The 20,061-nt window shown below is 38.0% G+C and overlaps 1 protein-coding gene across 8 annotated transcripts in view; it reads left to right on the forward strand.

Moving 5' to 3' along the window:
- Positions 1–18,902, forward strand: part of tead3b (TEA domain family member 3 b) — a 48,827-nt gene extending 29,925 nt beyond the window's left edge. The window contains exons 3-15 of one of the 8 annotated variants that reach the window (XM_084738359.1): positions 4,584–4,648; positions 6,363–6,425; positions 6,571–6,633; positions 10,084–10,095; positions 11,603–11,728; positions 11,851–11,891; positions 12,066–12,122; positions 12,593–12,657; positions 12,771–12,907; positions 13,641–13,814; positions 14,044–14,187; positions 14,290–14,442; positions 15,428–18,902. In XM_084738359.1, the coding sequence (XP_084594485.1) occupies positions 4,584–4,648; positions 6,363–6,425; positions 6,571–6,633; positions 10,084–10,095; positions 11,603–11,728; positions 11,851–11,891; positions 12,066–12,122; positions 12,593–12,657; positions 12,771–12,907; positions 13,641–13,814; positions 14,044–14,187; positions 14,290–14,442; positions 15,428–15,541 (1,214 nt within the window). In that variant the 3' untranslated portion in view covers positions 15,542–18,902. The remainder of the gene's footprint in view (positions 1–4,583; positions 4,649–6,362; positions 6,426–6,570; positions 6,634–10,083; positions 10,096–11,602; positions 11,729–11,850; positions 11,892–12,065; positions 12,123–12,592; positions 12,658–12,770; positions 12,908–13,640; positions 13,815–14,043; positions 14,188–14,289; positions 14,443–15,427) is intronic. The other 7 variants (XM_084738305.1, XM_084738297.1, XM_084738324.1 and 4 more) reach the window with 7 other exon arrangements.
- The last annotated feature ends 1,159 nt before the right edge of the window (positions 18,903–20,061 follow it).

A 20,061-nucleotide genomic window follows, 5' to 3' on the forward strand; every position in this document is an offset into this window, starting at 1 on the left:
GAGAGATTACCTTTTTACTCACTATCTTAGCGTGGAAGTGGAAAATTCCAGCGGTCATGTAGTAAAAGAAAAAGATAGGCGTGTCCTGTCAGGGAAGAGGTTAAGAATGGCAGCCTGCAGCGATCTGAGTGGGTGTTGAGCAATCAACAAGGGAATCATGAGCAGCTCAGAAAGAGAGGAGAGAGAGACAGCGAGTGTGAGGAAATCAGAGGCAGAGGACAAGCCAGGCTGTGCGTGCGATTGTGTAAGTGGTTGTCTGTTTGCGTGCACCTGTCGTGTTCCCCTGCTGTGTGGAGCAGCCTTTTTCGCCGTCTCTCTGACCCCCACCACGTCAAGTCTGAGCAGATCTCTGCTGCCACGGCTGCAGAAACCACTGACAACACACAGATCACACCCATGTGTGTCTTTACTTTTCCTTTCTCTTAAATCTATTTTTTCATACACAATTGGCATTTGATGTTTACATATTTTATGTACTGCAAGCAACTGTAAGCATCCGATTTATTATTCAATAAAGGACATTTTTTTTAACACGCCATAATTCTGATTGCGATAAATCGTGGATGCTTTATCATGATATTATTGTACCTTGAGTTTTTGTATCATTACATTCCTATTAACCAGTCCTTCTGGGTCACTGCTATAACAAAACCAGGCAGAGAGGCTGTTTATTCATAAAATGTGCATGAGCATACTGGGAAATCCTTAGACTTTTTTTTAGTTTTCTGTGTCAGGCTGTGATTTTTTTTTTACCCTATGTAAATGATATCCAGCTACAGGTTTTATTTTTGTAGGCATCAGTTCACTGATTGTAGTGATCCAGAGCCTCTTGAATAAATTCTGCTCATTCTTTTTTTTGTGCCTGAGAGTTAAATACAGGTCTCCTGAGTGATTATGTTACCCCTCAAAATGTGTTGAATGCTATGAATTTTCAAAATTCATACAAGGGTGTGAAGTGGTGGATGAGAGATTTGTGACTGATTACCTCATCGCCCTATGAGCAACTCTTCTTTTTTTTTGTCATGAAGTCATGCTATATATCATTTTGGGATGTAACGGTTGATTAAAATCAAGGCTGTGTTCAACATGCTGCTGCAGTATCATGATCCAGCAGGAAAAAAAACTGCATGATGGTCTCTTATAGTTCCATTTCCAAGTCATTTTCAACATTCAGCTTTATAAAAATTTATTTGAAACTGGAGTGCTTTTCCCGACCCACTTCAAAGTGATGTCTGTGCAGCAAACTGTAAATCACATCGAACAAAAGCAGCAATTTAAATTTTCAAAAAAAAAAACCAACCAGATGTTGTGGAAAAACTAGAGATATCGTCTCAGCTCACACCACAGGACTGCAGTGTTCAACAGATGATCAAAATGCATTTTTGATTCGCCACGCAGGACCAACAACCACTGAGCTCAGCACTGTTATAAAGCAAGTTAAAAAAAAGTCAGAGGTGGCAAAAGTACACACAATCTCTACTCAAGTGGACACATAAATACTTGTGTAAAAAAGACTGGCAAAAGATGAAGCACTTATTTAACTTCTAGTAGAAGTAATATAAAAGAAGTAAAAGAGAAGAAAGTTGCCCTCTGAATGACATTTCTAAAGGCTACTTCTGTGCAAAACTAACTGAACCTCACCTTTTCTCCACATTTACGTATCTTATGTCATTTTTGTTTTGTTATATAAGTCCTGCATGATATACACTGATGGATGCACCCAGGAATTGTCATTTCTATGTGTTACTGTCCACTCAAGGTCAGTTCCCTTCAAATGCATTAAAACTTCAGTAATGAGCCGGATTTGAAAACATGAGGAGTAGAAAGTGAATGATAAAGTGAAAAATAAATGAAAAGAAAAATAAATAAAGATACCTGAAAACTCTATTTAGCGATAGTAATGAAATGTATCTGCAAAAATGTATCTGCTCAGCTATTTTTGAATAATTTCCATAATACTGTGAATAAGAGATTTTGCTTTGTTCAACTGAACGTCAGCTGGGAGAGTTCTGAAAGTCTGCAGTTAATTTACCTCATCATTCTCAGAGAAGTTCTTATCTTTCTCAGACAGACCTGTATGTCAGCGTACTGTACTTTGCAATGAGATATCTGTGAAATCCACGGCAGAACTCTGGACTGTCCCCCCCCCGCCCCCCCCGCTCCTCAGCTGAAGAGATTGAGAGTGACAGTTGCGTGGGGGTCGAGCTGGCATTGTTCTTTCTCTGCCATCCTCTGCTGGGACGGTCTGCAGCAGGTGCTGCCGTCCGTTGGGTGCGGGGTCACACAGTGGTGTTGTTTTGGGAAAAGGGGGCTGCTTCGCTGCCAGGTGGCAGTTGTTGGCAGAGACAGTTATGGCTTTGTGTTTCCTCCAAGAGTTACAGCATCAGCTGCCCCTATCGCCCCACCGACCGATGACCCCCCTCCACCCCAACCTAATGGCCCTCACCCCAGCTCTCACCCCTGTTTCTCCCATGAGCGTGTGTGTGTGTGTGTGTGTTCGCCCGAGCTCTGGCTGTGTTCACGGGACCAGGCCAATCAGACTGGCTAGCACAGATGTGACAGGCTTAGAGGAATGTTAGGAATGCGGAGGCGCTGGAGCGGGCGTGTCCATCCTTGGCCCGGGGCAGAGGGGGGCGGGCTAGCTCAGTATCGGCAGACAGTCGAGCTCTGCTGTGCTGGCCGACCGCCGGGCTGACTGGTTGGAGAGTATGGTTGGTGAGCGCTGCGAGCCTGCTGGAGATGGCCTGCAGTACTTTTATGGTAATTGCTCTAACCAGGGCCTTCTGGGGGCCAAGTGCTAAAGAGTGTGTGAAAAAACAGGACTTGTTTCTCCTGTCATTATGCGTCTGGATACTCTGAAGGCTGTAAAACTTCTTAGACACACAGTCTATTGTGTGCGGGTCTGTGTGTGTTTAAGAAGGCACATCTTGACCGGTTTTTGTTGGTGTAAATTTCAGTCAGCAAGTTTAGAGGAGTTTGGGCCATTATTCATAATGATACAGCGGTTCAACCTCTCCCTTTGGCCCAATTTTCAGCCACAGAAACCCAGTAAACGTGACTTGGCAAAGAGAAGAGGTGAAAAAGACTGATGGACTGATTTTTCTCCCAGGACAACATAATAATGCTTTTTGCACTTCTCATAAGCCATCAGATCTTTTGCTTGATCCCAGCTGCACTTTCCTGAAAAGGCAGCACTTGTTCAATCTAGGAGTATCACAATTCCAATATTAAATTAAATAATAAAATAAATAAAATAAATCAAAATGAGCTTTCAAAGGCAGAAACTGTGATTCTCCAAGATTTTTATTTTTCTTTCCAACCTGCCTCCTTGCGTCGTCTGGCACATCTCCCAGCAAAACATTTCAGGGATGACAAAGCGTAGCTTACTGCACGTTTGATCAGACTCGATACCATATCAGAATCAGAATTATTAATACTTATTTATTATTTATCCCCAGGGGGGAGTTCAAGAACAGAATTATATGTATAAGCATAAAGATGTTATAAGAAAATAGGAATAAAATGAATAAGTATGTAAAAATAAGAATAAGTTCAAATATATGCAATACATAGAAAAAATAAGAAATATGTAAAAATATGAAAATATGTATGCAGTATACCGCAATACAACACTATATACAACACTGTACACAGACAGTGTAAACAATGCTGAAGATAGAGGATATAATAAATGTGTTAAATGCAAGAGCATTATAAACAAGAGTATAGGTTGGCTGAAATGCACAATATAAATGAATAAATATAGTGTTGATGCCAGTGTAAAAAAATACAAGAAAGTACAATATGGCTGTACTGTTAGATCAGTATTGTACAGTTGAAGATATAAGTGCTAAATGAATAATAAGCAGCTTCTGACAGTGGTAAAATAAGTCCAGAGACATTATTGACATTTTAAAAAAGGATTTGAAAATGTAAATGTCAGTTTTCAGACCATAAAACCAATGATCTATTGATCTTTACAAATAAAGATTCAATAGTCTACCAATGGTAGAGCTTTTTAATGAACTAAAATCAAATCAAATCACAGATTTGGAGAGTCACGACACCCCAGGTCATATCTCATTCTGAACGTCAAGAGAACCACAGCAGCCCAGAATAGCAGCCTGTTCTCTGCACAACCTGTTTGTGCAGAATGTCGAGAGTGGATGTTATGTCATGAAAAACATGGTTCTGTTTTCTGAGCAATCTGTAATTAGGCTTCAGGCCCACGTGAGCAGAGGAGAAGGAGTTGTGAAACCAGCTAATGTAAACAAGAAAATCAACCTTTAAGTATCTGGCTTATTATCGAGAAGAAATAATATTTTAAAAATATGATCTCCTAGAGGAAACAGAGGTGTTATTGTGGCCTGTGACCTGTGACAAAAGTGTGTTTGCCCTGCGTCTGAGGAGCTCTGGGAAAGGTCGCACTGTTGCTCTTTTGACGTGTATTCAAGGTGTAACAAGAGTGCCACCTTCTGTCCAGTTCAGGGTATTATATCAACAACGAATGTTGCATCTTCTGTCGTGTTTTCTGGGATTCTTCTTTTTTTTGTGACCTGGCTCTCTGTTTGTTTTTGTTGCAGGTCGCAATGAATTGATAGCGAGGTACATCAAGCTGAGGACAGGCAAAACCCGCACAAGAAAACAGGTAAACACTTTTGAATGACTTATTAGATCTGAATAATCATGCATGAGTTTTGTTTTAGTTACTGAGAGTACAAGTCATAACAAACACACCACCAGAAGTGAAAACTGTTCATTACTGTTCATTACAGAAAAGTTTATTTAAAGGATAAGTCTGGTTTTATTTCCTCCATGTTTTTGGTGTTGTCTGTTTGTCAGCACGATTTTGGAACAACTACTGGCCTGATTTTCATCAAACTTGGTAAAAGGTTGCAGCATGGGCCAAGGAAGAAGAAATTAAATTTGGGAGCAGATCGGAATCATAGATCACTAACATTGCAGGATAAGGCAAGATCCAGTCAGTGGGAGCAAAGTTCATTTGTGACAAAACATATCTATTGAAGCAATACGATGACTCCATATCACAATCTACATTCACAAGTACCAGTAATGCTCTGGGGTAGCAAACATGTATTTTCTCAGACTTCATACAGAAAGCAGTCGAAGCACTTGGGGACAGTGCTCCTTTCATAGGAGAACCAGTGCAATTGCAACAACACTTTTTTCTTAAATTATAGCGTGGCTATTCAAACACAAATACACACATATATTTCAAGTAATTTATACTCTTAGTTACATGGAAATGTGAATTGTCTGAAAAAACTGTATTGAGATATTAAGAAAAAACAGTCAAATTTTTATGCTTCTTAAGAACGAGCAAAGATAATGCATTTGCAAATTTGCAAATTTGCATTTCATAGGAGAGAGGACTGTTAGCCTTGGCAGAGATCAGGGCTCTCTGAGTGCACTTGTTGTCAACAAATCCCATGAAAAGACCAAATCATACCTGCCCTGTCTGTGGTTCTGAACATAACTTATTAAAAGTGGTCTTAAATATGTAGTTTCATTTAAAAAGTATTTTCCTGAAATAGATTTTATCAAACGTCACTCAAAACAGTCTGCTTGTTAGGGAATGTTTTCAGGAGCGGATGAATACACATTCGATGCTTTAGTGAGTGTTTACAGCCACATGTCTGTGTATGTGGGATTGACTCCAAATAAATAATAAAGGCTCATGTTCAAAACAATATGACAAAACATGTCACCCAGTGCAACAGTGTGGCTCATTCATGTTTTTTAAAAAGGTTTTGAACAACTTTTTATTTATTTATTTAGCGGGGACAGTACACAATACATGTATTGTACCAGATATAGCCTAAAGCTCATTTTTATCTGTAGTCCATGGGGGATGATGTTCTGTATGTTACAGCAGACAAAACGCATCATATAAAAACCTAAGAAACAAAACAAGCACCCTGATACAAACAAAGGATAATTCAAAATTCCCACTAGAGCAGACATGCTCAGCAATCTTAAAATTATTAGATAAAACAGTTCATCAGTGCAAGAAATTACCAACCAAACACTCAGTACCAACACTGGCTATATTCAGTGACTTTAATATGTTTAACAATGGAGGTTTGTGAAGAATAAACTGTCAGGCTTCATAGCATCAGTTCATTGACGGTTTTGGTCTTTTCATGACATTTGTTGGTTATAAGAATAGAAAATATCACCAGGCTTATCCTTTAAATCACACGTCTTGTTTGCATTAACTATTTAAATGTTATCTATTTATTAATGTGCGTGTGTACATATCTACACTTACATGCATGTGTGCGCACGCATCTGAGTGCATGTTGTTTTTTATGCTCAAAAACTGTTTCACACCCCTTTAGGTGTCTAGTCACATACAGGTGTTAGCACGGAAGAAAGTTCGTGAATACCAGGCGGGTATAAAGGTAGGTGCCGCAGACCTGCCTCCTGGCAACACTGACTGGGCGTCTCTTTCCTCTTTGGTTACGGCTTCTCTCTTTCTTCCCTTGTCTTTTCTCTCCCTGTCTCCTTTTCCTCCTCTTCCCTCCTCTTGGCTATTCTTCTGTGCAGGTTTCTAGCCACTTGCAGGTTCTCGCCCGGAGAAAATCTCGCGAGATCCAGTCAAAGCTAAAGGTATGCGCTTCACGGCGGGCTCGGCGGGGCTGGAAAAGGCTTGGCTTTGCACTAACCTGCTAATTTGTGCACAGTATTATCAGTCCTGGCTTTGATGCAAGGCCAGTTCCTGCTAGAGATAAGTCGATGCAAGCTTGGCAACGATAAATCAGATAATAAAGATATTCTTAAGGAGAATATACCTCAGGAAACCACAGTCCTGCTTCTGTAGCATGCATGTATTGCACATACAGACGAAGCTTTTTAACTCTTGTATGTCAGAGCTACATTAACTGTACGGCTAGCCTCTTCACTCCATAGTAAAAGTATAGTAGCTGATTCTAAAGCTTAATGCAACACAAGCTGTTACAATGAGCGTTTAGCAGCATGTCACTCAGCTCTGTATCTGTCCTCTGTGGCGGCCATGCTTCTACAGCACACTTTCCTTCTCTGAGACTTCTTCTCTCCCTAAAACTGTCTCTGCTCTCACACCTTTAGTTTCTTTTATGTGTCTGTCCCTTTAATGTGATGTATTTTGTCAAACCAACCAGGCAAAATCCATTAATCTTTCCACTGTCGATATCATCCTCTGACTTCCTCTGACTCGTCTTGTAGTTCTTCTAGTCCCTCTGGTCTCTCTCCGTGCTTTTTATTGACAGACACATGTAAATACTGAAGACATTGTGGTATTCTGTAGGGCTAACTTAAACTGAAATTAACCCCTTCATGCAGACTAATCCTCCAGTGGACACCAGCACTCACAAGTGACACATTTTGTTTTAAATTAGATAAATTATCTCTCTTATCAGTGATGACATGTAATTCAGTTCTCCCTGTAGTGGCTGGCATAAGAAAATAGATGCAGAAACCTCATTATTTCCTCACATGTTGTGAATTTTGATCTCAGGAAGCGATTTTATAATGTGTTGTGGGAAGAATCAACTTATGCATTCAGTGACACAAGTTTGTGAGTTTTCCATAACGTCCTTCATTTGTTTGTCCAGAAGTTAGAAGTCTTCACCAGTGAAGTCATGGTGTTTTGTTGTTCACATTATGGCATCAAAAAATTATGTTTGCAGATCTTAGAATTAACACCTTTTTTTCTAACACGTTTTGTTCATGTTGTTTGGGGTCAGCATATATGAACAATATCAGACGTTTCATTGGCTTCAGCAGAGCCGAGGAAGGGGCGTAATAACCAGAGATTAAAGTTTTACATTTGCTAGAACAGAACTGGGATATTCTTTGATATTAAAGTTATAAATTCTTGACAGAAATATGTACAACCATGCTAGAACAAAACTGGGTATTTATGAAATTTATGACTTTAATCTCAGAGAATTTCTGATTTTTTTTCTTGCAAGTTTCTGACTTTGATCCTAAAGAATATTCATGCTTTTTTCTCATTAATGTGTGAGTTTTTACTCTTAAATTTGCCACTTTAAACTTGGAACTTTTAATTTTTTTCCTCATAATATTACCCCCTCCCCCAGCTCTGTTTTTCTTTTACCTAATGGCCTTAATACACCATCATAGATTGGCACTCTGTATTTTCTATATTTTCTTTTTTAAGTTTGCTCTAAAAATGGACCAGCAGGTAGCAGTATAATCAGGGTTTACAGTAAGGATTGACACCTGCCTGGAGCATGTAAAGTGCCACATTGGGCTAGTAAATCTAGTATCTCACTGGCTTGATCAGGCAAATGGCGAACAAAAAAAAATTAAATGTATTGTTTCACAGTTAACAAGTCCAACTTTTGGGTCATACCATTTTCAATATGCAAGAATATTTGATGCTTCACATCTATGAAGCACTGTACCCTTCTTCTGATTAATTTACGTACATAAAAAAGTAAGTAAGTCAAGTAGATTTGTGACCCACTTGCCCGAGCAGACAAGTGAAAAACACATTAATGTTGAATTCTGATAATGGCATAAAATCAAGCTTTAATTAACTGCGTGGTGACTTTTATCCTCTTTGCTTCAAGGGATTAATCATGTTTTCTTCTATTCTTTTTGTGATTACTTTTTTCAACACACAACCATCTATATTTTGTCTCCTTCACACAACAAGACATGTTTGAATTGACACATTTCTGTTGCAAAATGATTAGGAAAGATAAAATCACCTCATGTTCATGTACACTGCATAAAAATCTTATTAATTTCAACTGTTCGCTTAACATGTAGGTTATTCCAGTCATTTGGGGTTTTATGATCAGTGACTTAACCTTTGTTGGATAGTAGCTTTGGCACCTCTTGAAGGCATTTTTTTTAAGTCATTCTTACTTTTAACTTTTTTACCTTTAGCTTTTTATTTGTTAAAAATCAACTACTGAACTGGATGGAGTTGTAGCAGTACAAACTTCTTGTCCAAGTTTTTAATCAGTCAAACCTTTATGAAGTGAAGCCAAAGTAGTTTATTTGTCAAAGAAAAACACTCTCAACAAACTCGTTTCCAAAGAGCAGCTCCTTCCTCTGGGGAGTGAAATTGCAGCATCAGCTGAACAAACATGACGTAAAACTGTGGGTGCTAAATGGCTGCACGCTGTAGCACCACCTGTACATTTGACGCAATACACTGTAGGCTTGTGCTGCAATAACCCTCTGAGGATTAAACTTTTTACCATTTGCGTCATGTTTCTCCTCTGTTTGTCTTCCAGTGAGGAACTGCTCCTTGGTTTATTATACAGTACAGATGTGCTCAGTTATACAGTGCACATTTTTTTAGGAGAATTAAAAAACTTACACATTGCTTTATAGTTTTCATACATGATTTTAATTCATAGCGCTATGATTTCAGCCTGTCACTCCTGTGTACTGAAATAAAATAAAAAAGCAAGAGTTTATATTACAGTGTAAAAGTTTTTGCAAAAGTGTTATACCCAGTAGTTTTCTAAATATTGTGATAATAATATATTTAAGGATTCTTCAAATAATACAGTCCCTAATGAACCTTGTTACCTCTAAACTAGAGCAAACTGTCAGTCATTGTGTGTTTACATAAACATGGAATCAGGGCTGTTCGGTTAATCAAAATTGAAAATCGCAATATGGTCAGTTGCAATATACAACTTGCAGAAGATGCAAGTTTTGACTGTGTGACAAAGTGTCATTGTAATGACGCTCTAGCCTTCAAATCTTGTTCTCCACATGTAAGAAAACATGTTTGTTTGGTTCAGAACTCAACAAATACCACATCATCATGATTTTTTTTCTGTGAAAATTGTGATGCAAAAATGATCACTCACACTAATCAGAAATCATATTGCAATCACAACATCTGTCAAAATAATTGCAATATGATTTTTTTTTACCATATTGTGCAACCTTACATGTTATTGCACACCATGTCTACAGTATATAAACAGAAGACAAACCTGAATTTAAATGCACAGTCAAACACCATGTCAACCAAACGCATCATTTAGAAATGCACAGTACTAATGGTTTCTCTCTTTTTTGATTCAGGCGATGAATTTGGTAAGTGAATCTGACTTGTGCAATATGCTTCCCTCCCCGTCCCCGCCTTTGTTTGGCACCACCAGTGCGCTGTCCCCCTGCTACGGCCCTCTGCTGGCATGGCGTCCTGTCCCATTGCTACGCTGTAATGAAGCAATGCTTAGGAAACAGCCATGCTTTGAACACAGTAGTGCTGCTGCTGCGCCTCCTGCCTGATGTAGCGTAATCCCCTCAGCCTCTGCCAAAAGCCAAAGTCTTGCTTGCTTTGCATAAGGTGTTGCTGTCTGATTTGGGGTCTCGCTTTCCTTCAATTGCAAAGTCATCGCTTAATTAGCTTCAAGTGAAGAAAGAGCAAGAGGATGCATTTAAAATTTTGTTTGGTTTACTGAAATAAAAGGTCTGATGTGTTTGTAAGTCATAAAAAATGTATCATGCACTATGGACATGAATTGGTTGGCTTTGTTTTTTGCTGCCTGTTTCATTTACGTAGTACAGCTTTCTTCTGCATAGTAAAACTTGAATATGTTAATGTACGCTGTTCAATGCGACATGGACCCAAACCAGTGCACTCTCTTTATTCTCTTTTTCCTGTGGTGAGCCCAATAATACACTGACCAAGCTTAAATACCGTCGCTGTAGCAACGCTGCTTCATCTTCTGTGTTCTTCTCTTTGCTTCAGTCTGTCAAGCTGCTCTCACAAAAATGTTCATTTTATTACAGTTTGAGAATAATCAGAACAGTTACCATGTAATAAGTGTATTTATTGACTCAGATGTTTTAATTATGTATCAAGCAGTTAGAAATAAATGTAGTATAGTGTGAAAGTCTACAGCACTGGTTCCCAACCTGGGGTCCCTAACCCCACCAGGAGTCACCAAAGCTTCTTAAATAAGAAAACTTATCTCAACATTCCATTCATTTCTGTGGAGAAAATTAAAATAAATAGTTTATTTTAAATGTTTGATTATTATCTATGATATGAACTTAATAAAAATCTCACAAGATGAGGACACAGTGAAGACCTGAATACAAGCTTTAGAGCCTTCACTGTCAGCTAACAGCCTCATACTGCTTTAGAAATGTACACAGTTAAAACAACTGAAGAGCTAACAGAACAATGACCAAGCATCAGAGAGAAGAAAGGCATGAATCTGTCCAAAAAGAAGCCTCATAAGTACATATGATTGTTAAAAATAAAAAGCAAATACACAATACAAGAGAACTGTATAAATAATTCCTAAAAAATAAAAGGACAGCTCATCTCTGACGCAAAATTCACAGGAAATAATCTGCTCATAATTCATCCAAATTGCTCATTTTACACAAACACTTACTGTTGTTGTTCTGCATTGAATGGAGTGTTGAATATCCATAAAATATGTTCCTTAAGAGGTCCCTTAAGGAAAAGGGTTGGGAACCAGTAATCTACAGTATATTCTACGGTGTAATGCAGCAGTAGGTAATGTTGAGGTTATGGTGCCACCTTGTGGTTGACTTCTGTCACTGCTCTGTTTCAATCAATCTGCAGGATCAGGCGTCTAAAGACAAAGCCTTGCAGAACATGGCAGCGCTGTCGTCTGCACAGATCGTCTCCCCGAGTATGATAAAGAATCATCTTCCACCACTGCCTCCTGCCCCCTACCAACCAGCCAGAGTGAGCTCAGCACTCTCTGCATTCACAACACATCTACACTTTCTGTTGTAGTTTCCATCCATGAAAACTGGATTTGATCTGAGCAAAATTGATTAATACTACAATGTTTTGTTCCTCTCCAGTTCTGGCCTGCTATCCCAGGACAGCCTGGACCCTCTCAGGAGTAAGTAAACCCCTCTATTGAACCCACAAGATGTGTGTGGGATGACATCAGGGTGTATTTGGGCTCTAAATAGAGGGACACTGGTGCTAAAGATGAGTAAATACATGAATGAGTGAGGGTGGGTCAGGTGGGTACTGCAGGGCATGTTTAACGGATCACGTTTTTGCACACCAGGCTGGTTCTAGATCTCAACCCGGGAAGGACTCCTGGGTTTGGCCGCACCAGCCATGCGTAAGTTCCCCCTAGCCGAGGTGCAACTGTGAGCACAAAGCAGCACTAACTCTTCTTCTACACTGTTTTGTACTGTATGTTTCCTGCACTGATGTCAACCACCACCAGGCAAATTAACTGCTTCAAATTTGATTGAGAAAAAAGGAACAAAGAAGATAAATCCTCAAAGACTTCTAAATTCTAAAAAAAAAAACATCGTCTAAATTTTAAAATCTATAAATATTTTTAATCAATTTGACAGTAAGAGCATAATTAATTGATGCTATTTTGCATCAGAAAGAACCAATGAAGCAGGTGGACTTACGCCTAGCTGGTGCAACAACACATGCTTACTCTTTGACTAACAGATTTTCACAATAAAAGACATTTAACAGAAATACAAATATAGTAGGACTCATGTGCCTCAAACATCTGATTCTGACCCTGTCAAGTAGAGTCTTTTTCTCATTGATCCATCCGTTGTCTTTCAGTATCAAACCTTTTGCACAGCCCCCATACCCCAGCCTATCAGGTCCGGTACCACAATCCATAACAAGTAAGTATGTACAAAGCTGTGAGAAGTTTTCAAAAATGAAACAAAGTTTTAGACTGTTTAAGGACTGCTTAAAGACCGTTTTAAAAATATTTGTGTATGTTTGTGTGATCCAGGTTACGAGCCCCTGGCACCTCCTCCTGCACCGACTGCAACTGCAGTGCCAGTGTGGCAGGACCGGACCATCGCCTCCTCTAAGCTGCGGATGCTGGAGTACTCGGCCTTCATGGAGGTCCAGAGAGACCCAGACAACGTGAGTGAACACTTACAATAAGGCTTCCCTCTTTCAGATATTAGGGCAGAACAATTACTGCAATTTTCAATTCACAGGAGGCGCAATATCTTTAGATTAAGAGTCAAAAGTGTCAAAATATTATTTTAAATGAATTATTGTCTGCTACAAAAATGTCCTAGCCTACACATCATATTATACAAACTGAAGAAAACATCTTTGTTTGGTACAGATCCCCAGAAAAATCACACCATATGGTTCTTAGAACACAAGGTTATGATGAGCCTGAAAAGAACAAAATAATTATTTTATTGTAATTCTGTCATACAAGTACTATAAAACATTACACTATTTGGCACAAACATTTTTATTTAATTGTACTCATATTTCCATTTGTAAAAAAATTGGTTTTTAATGGCTGGAATGTGTCATATGATTTTCCAATCTGTTTTTCTAAAAATTACCTTTATTTAAAAAAAAATCACATTTAAGAAATAATCAGTCTTTATATCAGTAAGGGAAAAATTATGACAAAAGCATCAGTATTATAGAATTTTAAAAGCTTGGATTTTGGCGATGGACAGCATCTCTGACCCTGTCTGGATCGTCCTGATGCTGTTAAACAACTCATGTACAACAAAGGCAGAGAGCAACAGAATATTTACATGGTCTTTTGCATGGATCTTATGTTTTCTTATGTTTTGCAAAGGTTAACCACGTCCTTTCTTGTCTCTTCTGTCTCTGTCCACTGCAGTACAGCAAACACCTGTTTGTCCACATTGGACAGACTAACCCCTCCTACAGCGACCCGCTCCTCGAAGCCGTGGACATCCGGCAGATCTACGACAAGTTCCCTGAGAAGAAGGGCGGCCTCAAAGAGCTTTATGAGAAAGGCCCTCAGAACGCTTTCTTCCTCGTTAAATTCTGGGTGGGTTGTTATTATCATATCATTATTATTTACCAGTTATTAGTTGTTGTGCTTTTGTCTTTGTTTGATTTATGCTTAACATTATCCCAAAATGGAAAAGTATGAAATCTTATTCATGTACAGCCTTTTAGCTCAATAACTATTGCTTAAAAAAAGAATCCCAGAACTACTTAACATGCAAATACTTGAAGATCATCACTAATATGATTTAAATATATGCCCTCTGCAGGCGGACCTGAACAGCAGCGGCATGCAGGATGGCCCTGGTTCTTTCTACGGTGTCAGCAGCCAGTACAGCAGCCTTGAGAACATGACGATCACTGTTTCAACCAAAGTCTGCTCGTTTGGCAAGCAGGTCGTTGAAAAAGTAGAGGTGAGGAACGCGCACTCTTTCTGTTGTTCTCCTCTCCTCAAAACAAGTGACACAGTCTCTCATTTCTCACTCGGTGTTTTCGACTCTGTGTGTGCGTTGCAGACAGAGTACGCCCGCCTGGAGGGAGGAAAGTGTGTTTACAGGATCCACCGCTCTCCTATGTGCGAGTACATGATCAACTTTATCCACAAACTCAAACACTTGCCGGAAAAGTACATGATGAACAGTGTTCTTGAAAACTTCACTATCCTACAGGTAAGAAACACTCAAGTTTATTGGCTTGTTAAAGGAATAGTTTGACATTTAGTGAACTATAATATAATATTTGCCGAGAGTTAGATGAGATGCTCAATACCACTACATGGTCATTTATCATTTTTAAACTGTTTTTTGTACAGATTAAACAAATGAGGTATAAAGTGATCATTAGTGAGCTTTAGAGATGCTGGTAGAAAGACTTTGTTCGTCAAACAGGGTCAAGCTAGCTGTTTTGAACCTTTTATAGTTTGTTTTTGAGGTGTTGTGATGTTAATTCTTTGAGTGCATTTAAAGCCATATTTTTACTTGATGAAAGCCCGTCTAACATGCAAACAAGATCATTCTCAGTATCTTTAGCAGTTAAGCTGCACTGAACTCCCTAGCTTTGCATTTTCTCAAAGGGATCATCTGTAATAGCCCAGTCATCCACTTACATTTTCTTCTTTCTTTATCTTCCCAAATAAAACAAAATTATCAGCATATAAAGAAGATTGCATGAGGTGGCTGCATTTAAGTATATAATAAAAAAGAATTTAAAAAAAGAATAGAGAAAAATATATAGAGTACCCAGGAAACTACCCTGTGGCACTCCACTTCCCATGATTCTTGACTCTGAAAGTGCCCCATTAATGTCAGACATTTTAAGTATGATTTCATAGACCTATGACTGGGCCCAACTCAGCCCACTGAAAGTTTTAATTTCAATAATAAAATGCTGTGATAAACTGGATACACTTCTTTATGCAAATTCAGCTTGACCATACCACAAATAGAGCAAGTAGCTTCATATTTAGTGCACAGACATGAGAGTGGTATAGATTTTCTCGTCTTACTCTCAGCAAAAAAGTCATTAAGCATTTCCAAAATGCAAAATAATTCTTTAACAAATGAGGAAATTATAAATTGTCATTGCAGTATTTCTAAACAAAGTGTGTGGCTTCATACAGTATTTCTCACTTGATGTTTTCCCTCTGCCCCTCAGGTGGTGACGAACCGCGACACCCAGGAGACCTTGCTCTGTATAGCGTTTGTTTTCGAGGTTTCCACGAGTGAACACGGGGCTCAGTATCATGTCTACAGACTTGTCAAAGACTAACAGCTCTTCAGGGAGGTTTTGGAAAAGCCAGACAAAAGCGTGACACAATCTCTCTTCGACCAGCTCAACCATCCAGGAAAAAAAAATAAACAAACAAAAACAAACACTCAAACAATCCTAGACCGAACTAACATGGACACATTTTATGCTTTAAAAAAAGTCTTGTTCGCAAGGAAAAAAAAAGCAAATCTCAACGTGCCGACACGCAAAGAAATTTTGAAGAATTACGGATTTTTCGAACAACTAGCTATCTTCCATGTGTTTAAACATGCTTTAGATGAAGTGGGTCACTTTCCCGAGGTATTTGATGGAGCTTGAAATGTTTTATTTGAGGGAATGAGAATGTGTTTTGAAAAGACTCTTATAGTATCCAAGGGAACACACTCTGAGCAATAAGAGAAGTGTATATAAGATTGGAAAGAGTAAAGAAAGAACAGGACCACGGAAGGGGAAAACCAGAGCCAAGTGGTGTTGTTGCAGTAGGTTTGTTAGGAAAGCAAAGTGCCTTTTCTCCAAAGATTATATCATTGCCTGCCACTTTGGATTGCCTTTTTTTACTACCTCTTGTTTTTAAACAAACAGAAAATAGTCAGACAGGTGTATTTTGTCAAAAAAAAATTGGAAAGAAACCTCTCAGATCTGCATCTCGAGAGGCAGTTTTTGTATTCCGGCACACAGAGGAATGGGATGGGATAACTAATTTTCATGTAGCCTGTTGTTTTACAAACAAAATCGTCCCAAGTTTTACAGTCCAAGTGTACAGGGAGAAGGTTTATTGTGTTACCGTACTATTTAGGTTCTGCTTTTTTTTTAATGTTTTATTACACAATTTAAAAATCAGGTCTTACAAGCATCTATCTATAACTGACTTGTGACACTAAGGATGCTTTGTATGTTCACCATATTCACACTGTGGCATTTTCCTTTCATGTCACACTCAGGGTGAAAAGTTAAAATGTATTTCTGTGTAGGTTACAAGTTGTATAAATGAAAGGAATCTGACAAATCATTATCATTTCGCTGCTTTCCAATTGATCAGCAATTGAAAAGACAACAGATAGTGAAAGCCTGTATACCATGTTCATACCATGAGACAACAGCTAATGTTAGCGTTCAACCACTGTAGGCTAACTTTAATTTCACAACTTCACCCTTTTTATTCAACAGCTAAAAAGACAACGGATAGTGAAAATCGGACCATATTTCGAGTTAAAACAACATATTTGACAACCCTAGCTACTATGAGACAACAGCTAACGTTACCTGTCGGTTGACAGCTAATGCTAAGCCAGGAAGTAAATGGCGCTAGATGTAATCAAGCTTGCAACGTAGGCTAACGTAAATTTCACTGCTTCCCAATTGATCAGTAACTGAAAAGACAGTGGACAGTGAAAATCTGGAGGGGCATTGGGCCATATTTTGAGCTCAGATAACATATTTGATAACTCATTAGCTACCATGAGATAACAGCTAGCATTAGTGTTCAATCACTTCCTTGCTAGCAGTACTGTTATACTTCTGCATGACATGGAAATAGGAAACGCGTAAATTAATTCTGATATATTAACAGAAATCTTAGACATTTATTTAATGCTTAGCCTGGAAGTAGAATGCACTGAACGTAATTAAGCTTGCAATGTAGGCTAACGCTGATGTTAACTGTCTCTTCACCCAACTTAAGAAATGTTCTGGTTAAAACAATAATGTGAAGTTATGCTCACTGAAATATAAATCGCTGAGTAATTGTGTGATTGTGATACTGAAAACTTTAAGATCAGATCTGTTATTTTATTCTAAGCTAACATACCAATCTGGTTAGCTTACATACTTGGACAAGAAACAGCAAGACCGTTAACATCACATTGCAAGCTTGACTACATCCAGTGTTTATGTATACACTGTTAGCCAGGAAGTGTTTGAATGATAATGTTAGCTGTTGTGTAACGGTTGCTAATGGCTTAGCTCGAAATATGGCACAATGAGCCATTACAATTCAGCTTCTGATCAATCGGGAATCAATGAATGATTTGTATAATTCTCTACATTTACATGACTTGTAACCTATAGCACAGGAGTTTGGCATTTTAGCTTCCCACCCCGAGTGTGTCATCACAGAAAAATGGCCACCGTGTGAACATGGTGAATTGCTAGCCTGAAATAAAAGCCAGGGCTTTGCCATCCTTACGACATCCCCTGTTATTTCTCTCTGTTTGAAGACGTGTGCTTGGTTGCACTTAAAAGATCAAGAAGGGGGTGGTGAAGCAACAGCAGTGCTTATTTTCTGCCTTGAGTTATGTAGCCTAATGGAAAAAATGAATTGTTTCTGTACTGTGAGTCAGCGGATGCTAAAGGAATATGTGTTACATAGGAGTATTTTTTGGGGGGTACTTACTTTATGTTCATATTTGTGATCAAGTTAACTCAGCACAGAGACCATGGTTTTTTGTAAGTGGAGAGAAGTTAATCACTGTTTCTTTTGTTTAAAAAAGAGATTGTATGCTGTGAAGTCGGTTCATTTGCTTCACCCTTCTCCGTGTTAATGTGTGGAGAAGCTGCATCTGTTGATAAAAGTTCAGTTTTGATATTTAAGACAATTTTTTTTACTGACATGACACATGAAATAATTTTGAAATCAAACTAAATAATTGTCTTGAATGAGAGCTATTGTCTCTGTGCTGTGGAGTATGACCATTGATTGTTATTTATAGGGTTGGAAAAGAAATAGCGGGAGGGCAGGGTGGGGTATTGGAGATGTATTATCATTTTCCATTGTGATGGAGATGTTTAAAGTATTGCAGGACTCTTATTAGAGACGGGAGAAACTGTCGTCCCATGGATCCTGCTAGACAAGTGTCTACTCTGTGTGGTTCACTGGACAATTGTGCTATAAGTATGGTGGAATAATTGCACCTGGCTTTGAATGTCGTATTTCACAAGCTAGATACAATAACACTCCTCCTCTAGCAGGTTTTCTCAATTTATCTTTTATACAGACATTTTTTCGCCATTATCAAGATTAATGTTTTGTTTTGATTCTGTTGTCTTTTGACTTTCAGTGTCTGCCATATGCTTCACTGAAAATAATGTGTGATTGTGCTGATATTGATAATTAATAATGAGATATCTAATGTATCATATTCTGAATGGTGTGGGCAGTTTTTTTTTTTGTTTTTGTTTTTGTTTTTTTTTTGGTTTAAGGTGGTTTACTGTTGTCTTTGTTACCATTGTGCATTGCAATTTTATACTTCAAAGTAGAGGTTGGACTATGTAATCAAACAAATGTATCTAACAATAAAAGACGCATGGTGCCTTTGGGGCCATTTTTTCCCCAGAAAACTTATTAAACATGTTTGTAAATTTGTTTTGTCCATGATGGTTCTTTTCATACTGATATTGGCTCATGAAATCAAATATTCTGAAAATCATTGGCCTCCTCGAGTCGGCCATATGATCTTGCTTGATCTTTTCTAACCATTTTATAGAATAAAAGGTGCAGCTTAGCATTTATTTAATGATTCACACATCTTTAACACCTCACCTATAAATGAAATAGTTGAGCCTTTTATGTAGTTGATCCTCTAGCATCACTGAAGGGTCACAGTACATTGAAATCAAAATGGAGTAGCCTGTGTGGTAAAGTATGATGCAAAGTATACACTGTGCGTAAATGTAAATTTTGGGGTATTTATACTTTACCTGTTACATACAACTGCATTGAATTTCATAGGAAGATGGTTTATTTGTTTTACATCACTACATTTTTCTGACAAACATAGGCTACTTTACCTACTTTTCAGATTAAGACTTTACATTAAAAGTTTCTCAAGTGCAGCAAAATGAAACAAACAGGTCATAAAATCATCACGTTTTAAAAGGAAACATAAAAACTCCATCCCCCCATGACCCTTTGGGAATAAGGGGTTACAGAAAATGAATGAATGAATGAATGAATGAATGAATGAATAAAAATAATTCAGTGTATAAAAAAATAATAATTCTTCTTTTCTACCATTTTAAAGGGACAGTTCACCCCCATATCAATCGGCTGGATAAATAGAACTACAAGCCAGAAGAAAAATAGTATTTTTTAAAATACATATGAGGTAAATTGTCCCTTTAATCAATTTAAATGTCCATTTAAAGCCTTGTGTAATTTAACTGCAGACATACTATCTTTATTTTTTTACAACATTTTAGAGTTTTAATTAAGGAATTATAATCAAAAGGTAATACTTAAAAGCATGGCTTGGATTTTTGAAGTTTTGACTTTTGACTTTTGACTATTTTTCTAATAATATCATAAAGTTAACAGATCGTTTTGACAATACATCTTTTCGGTCAAAACCAGTGGCAATGTCCTTACATTTCATTTTAATTTGTGACTTAGTTGTGCACAGTATAAATTCCTGGACTGAACAACAGTGAAAATGTTACATATGTAACATATGCAGTGAGTCATCAGTATTGACAATCTAATAATGTAATTTATAATATATCATAAATGGGGGAGGCATTAAGCC

This window comes from Lutjanus erythropterus, chromosome 2, assembly GCF_056507025.1.
Source record: "Lutjanus erythropterus isolate fLutEry1 chromosome 2, fLutEry1.hap2, whole genome shotgun sequence".
NCBI classification, from domain to species: domain Eukaryota; kingdom Metazoa; phylum Chordata; class Actinopteri; order Lutjaniformes; family Lutjanidae; genus Lutjanus; species Lutjanus erythropterus.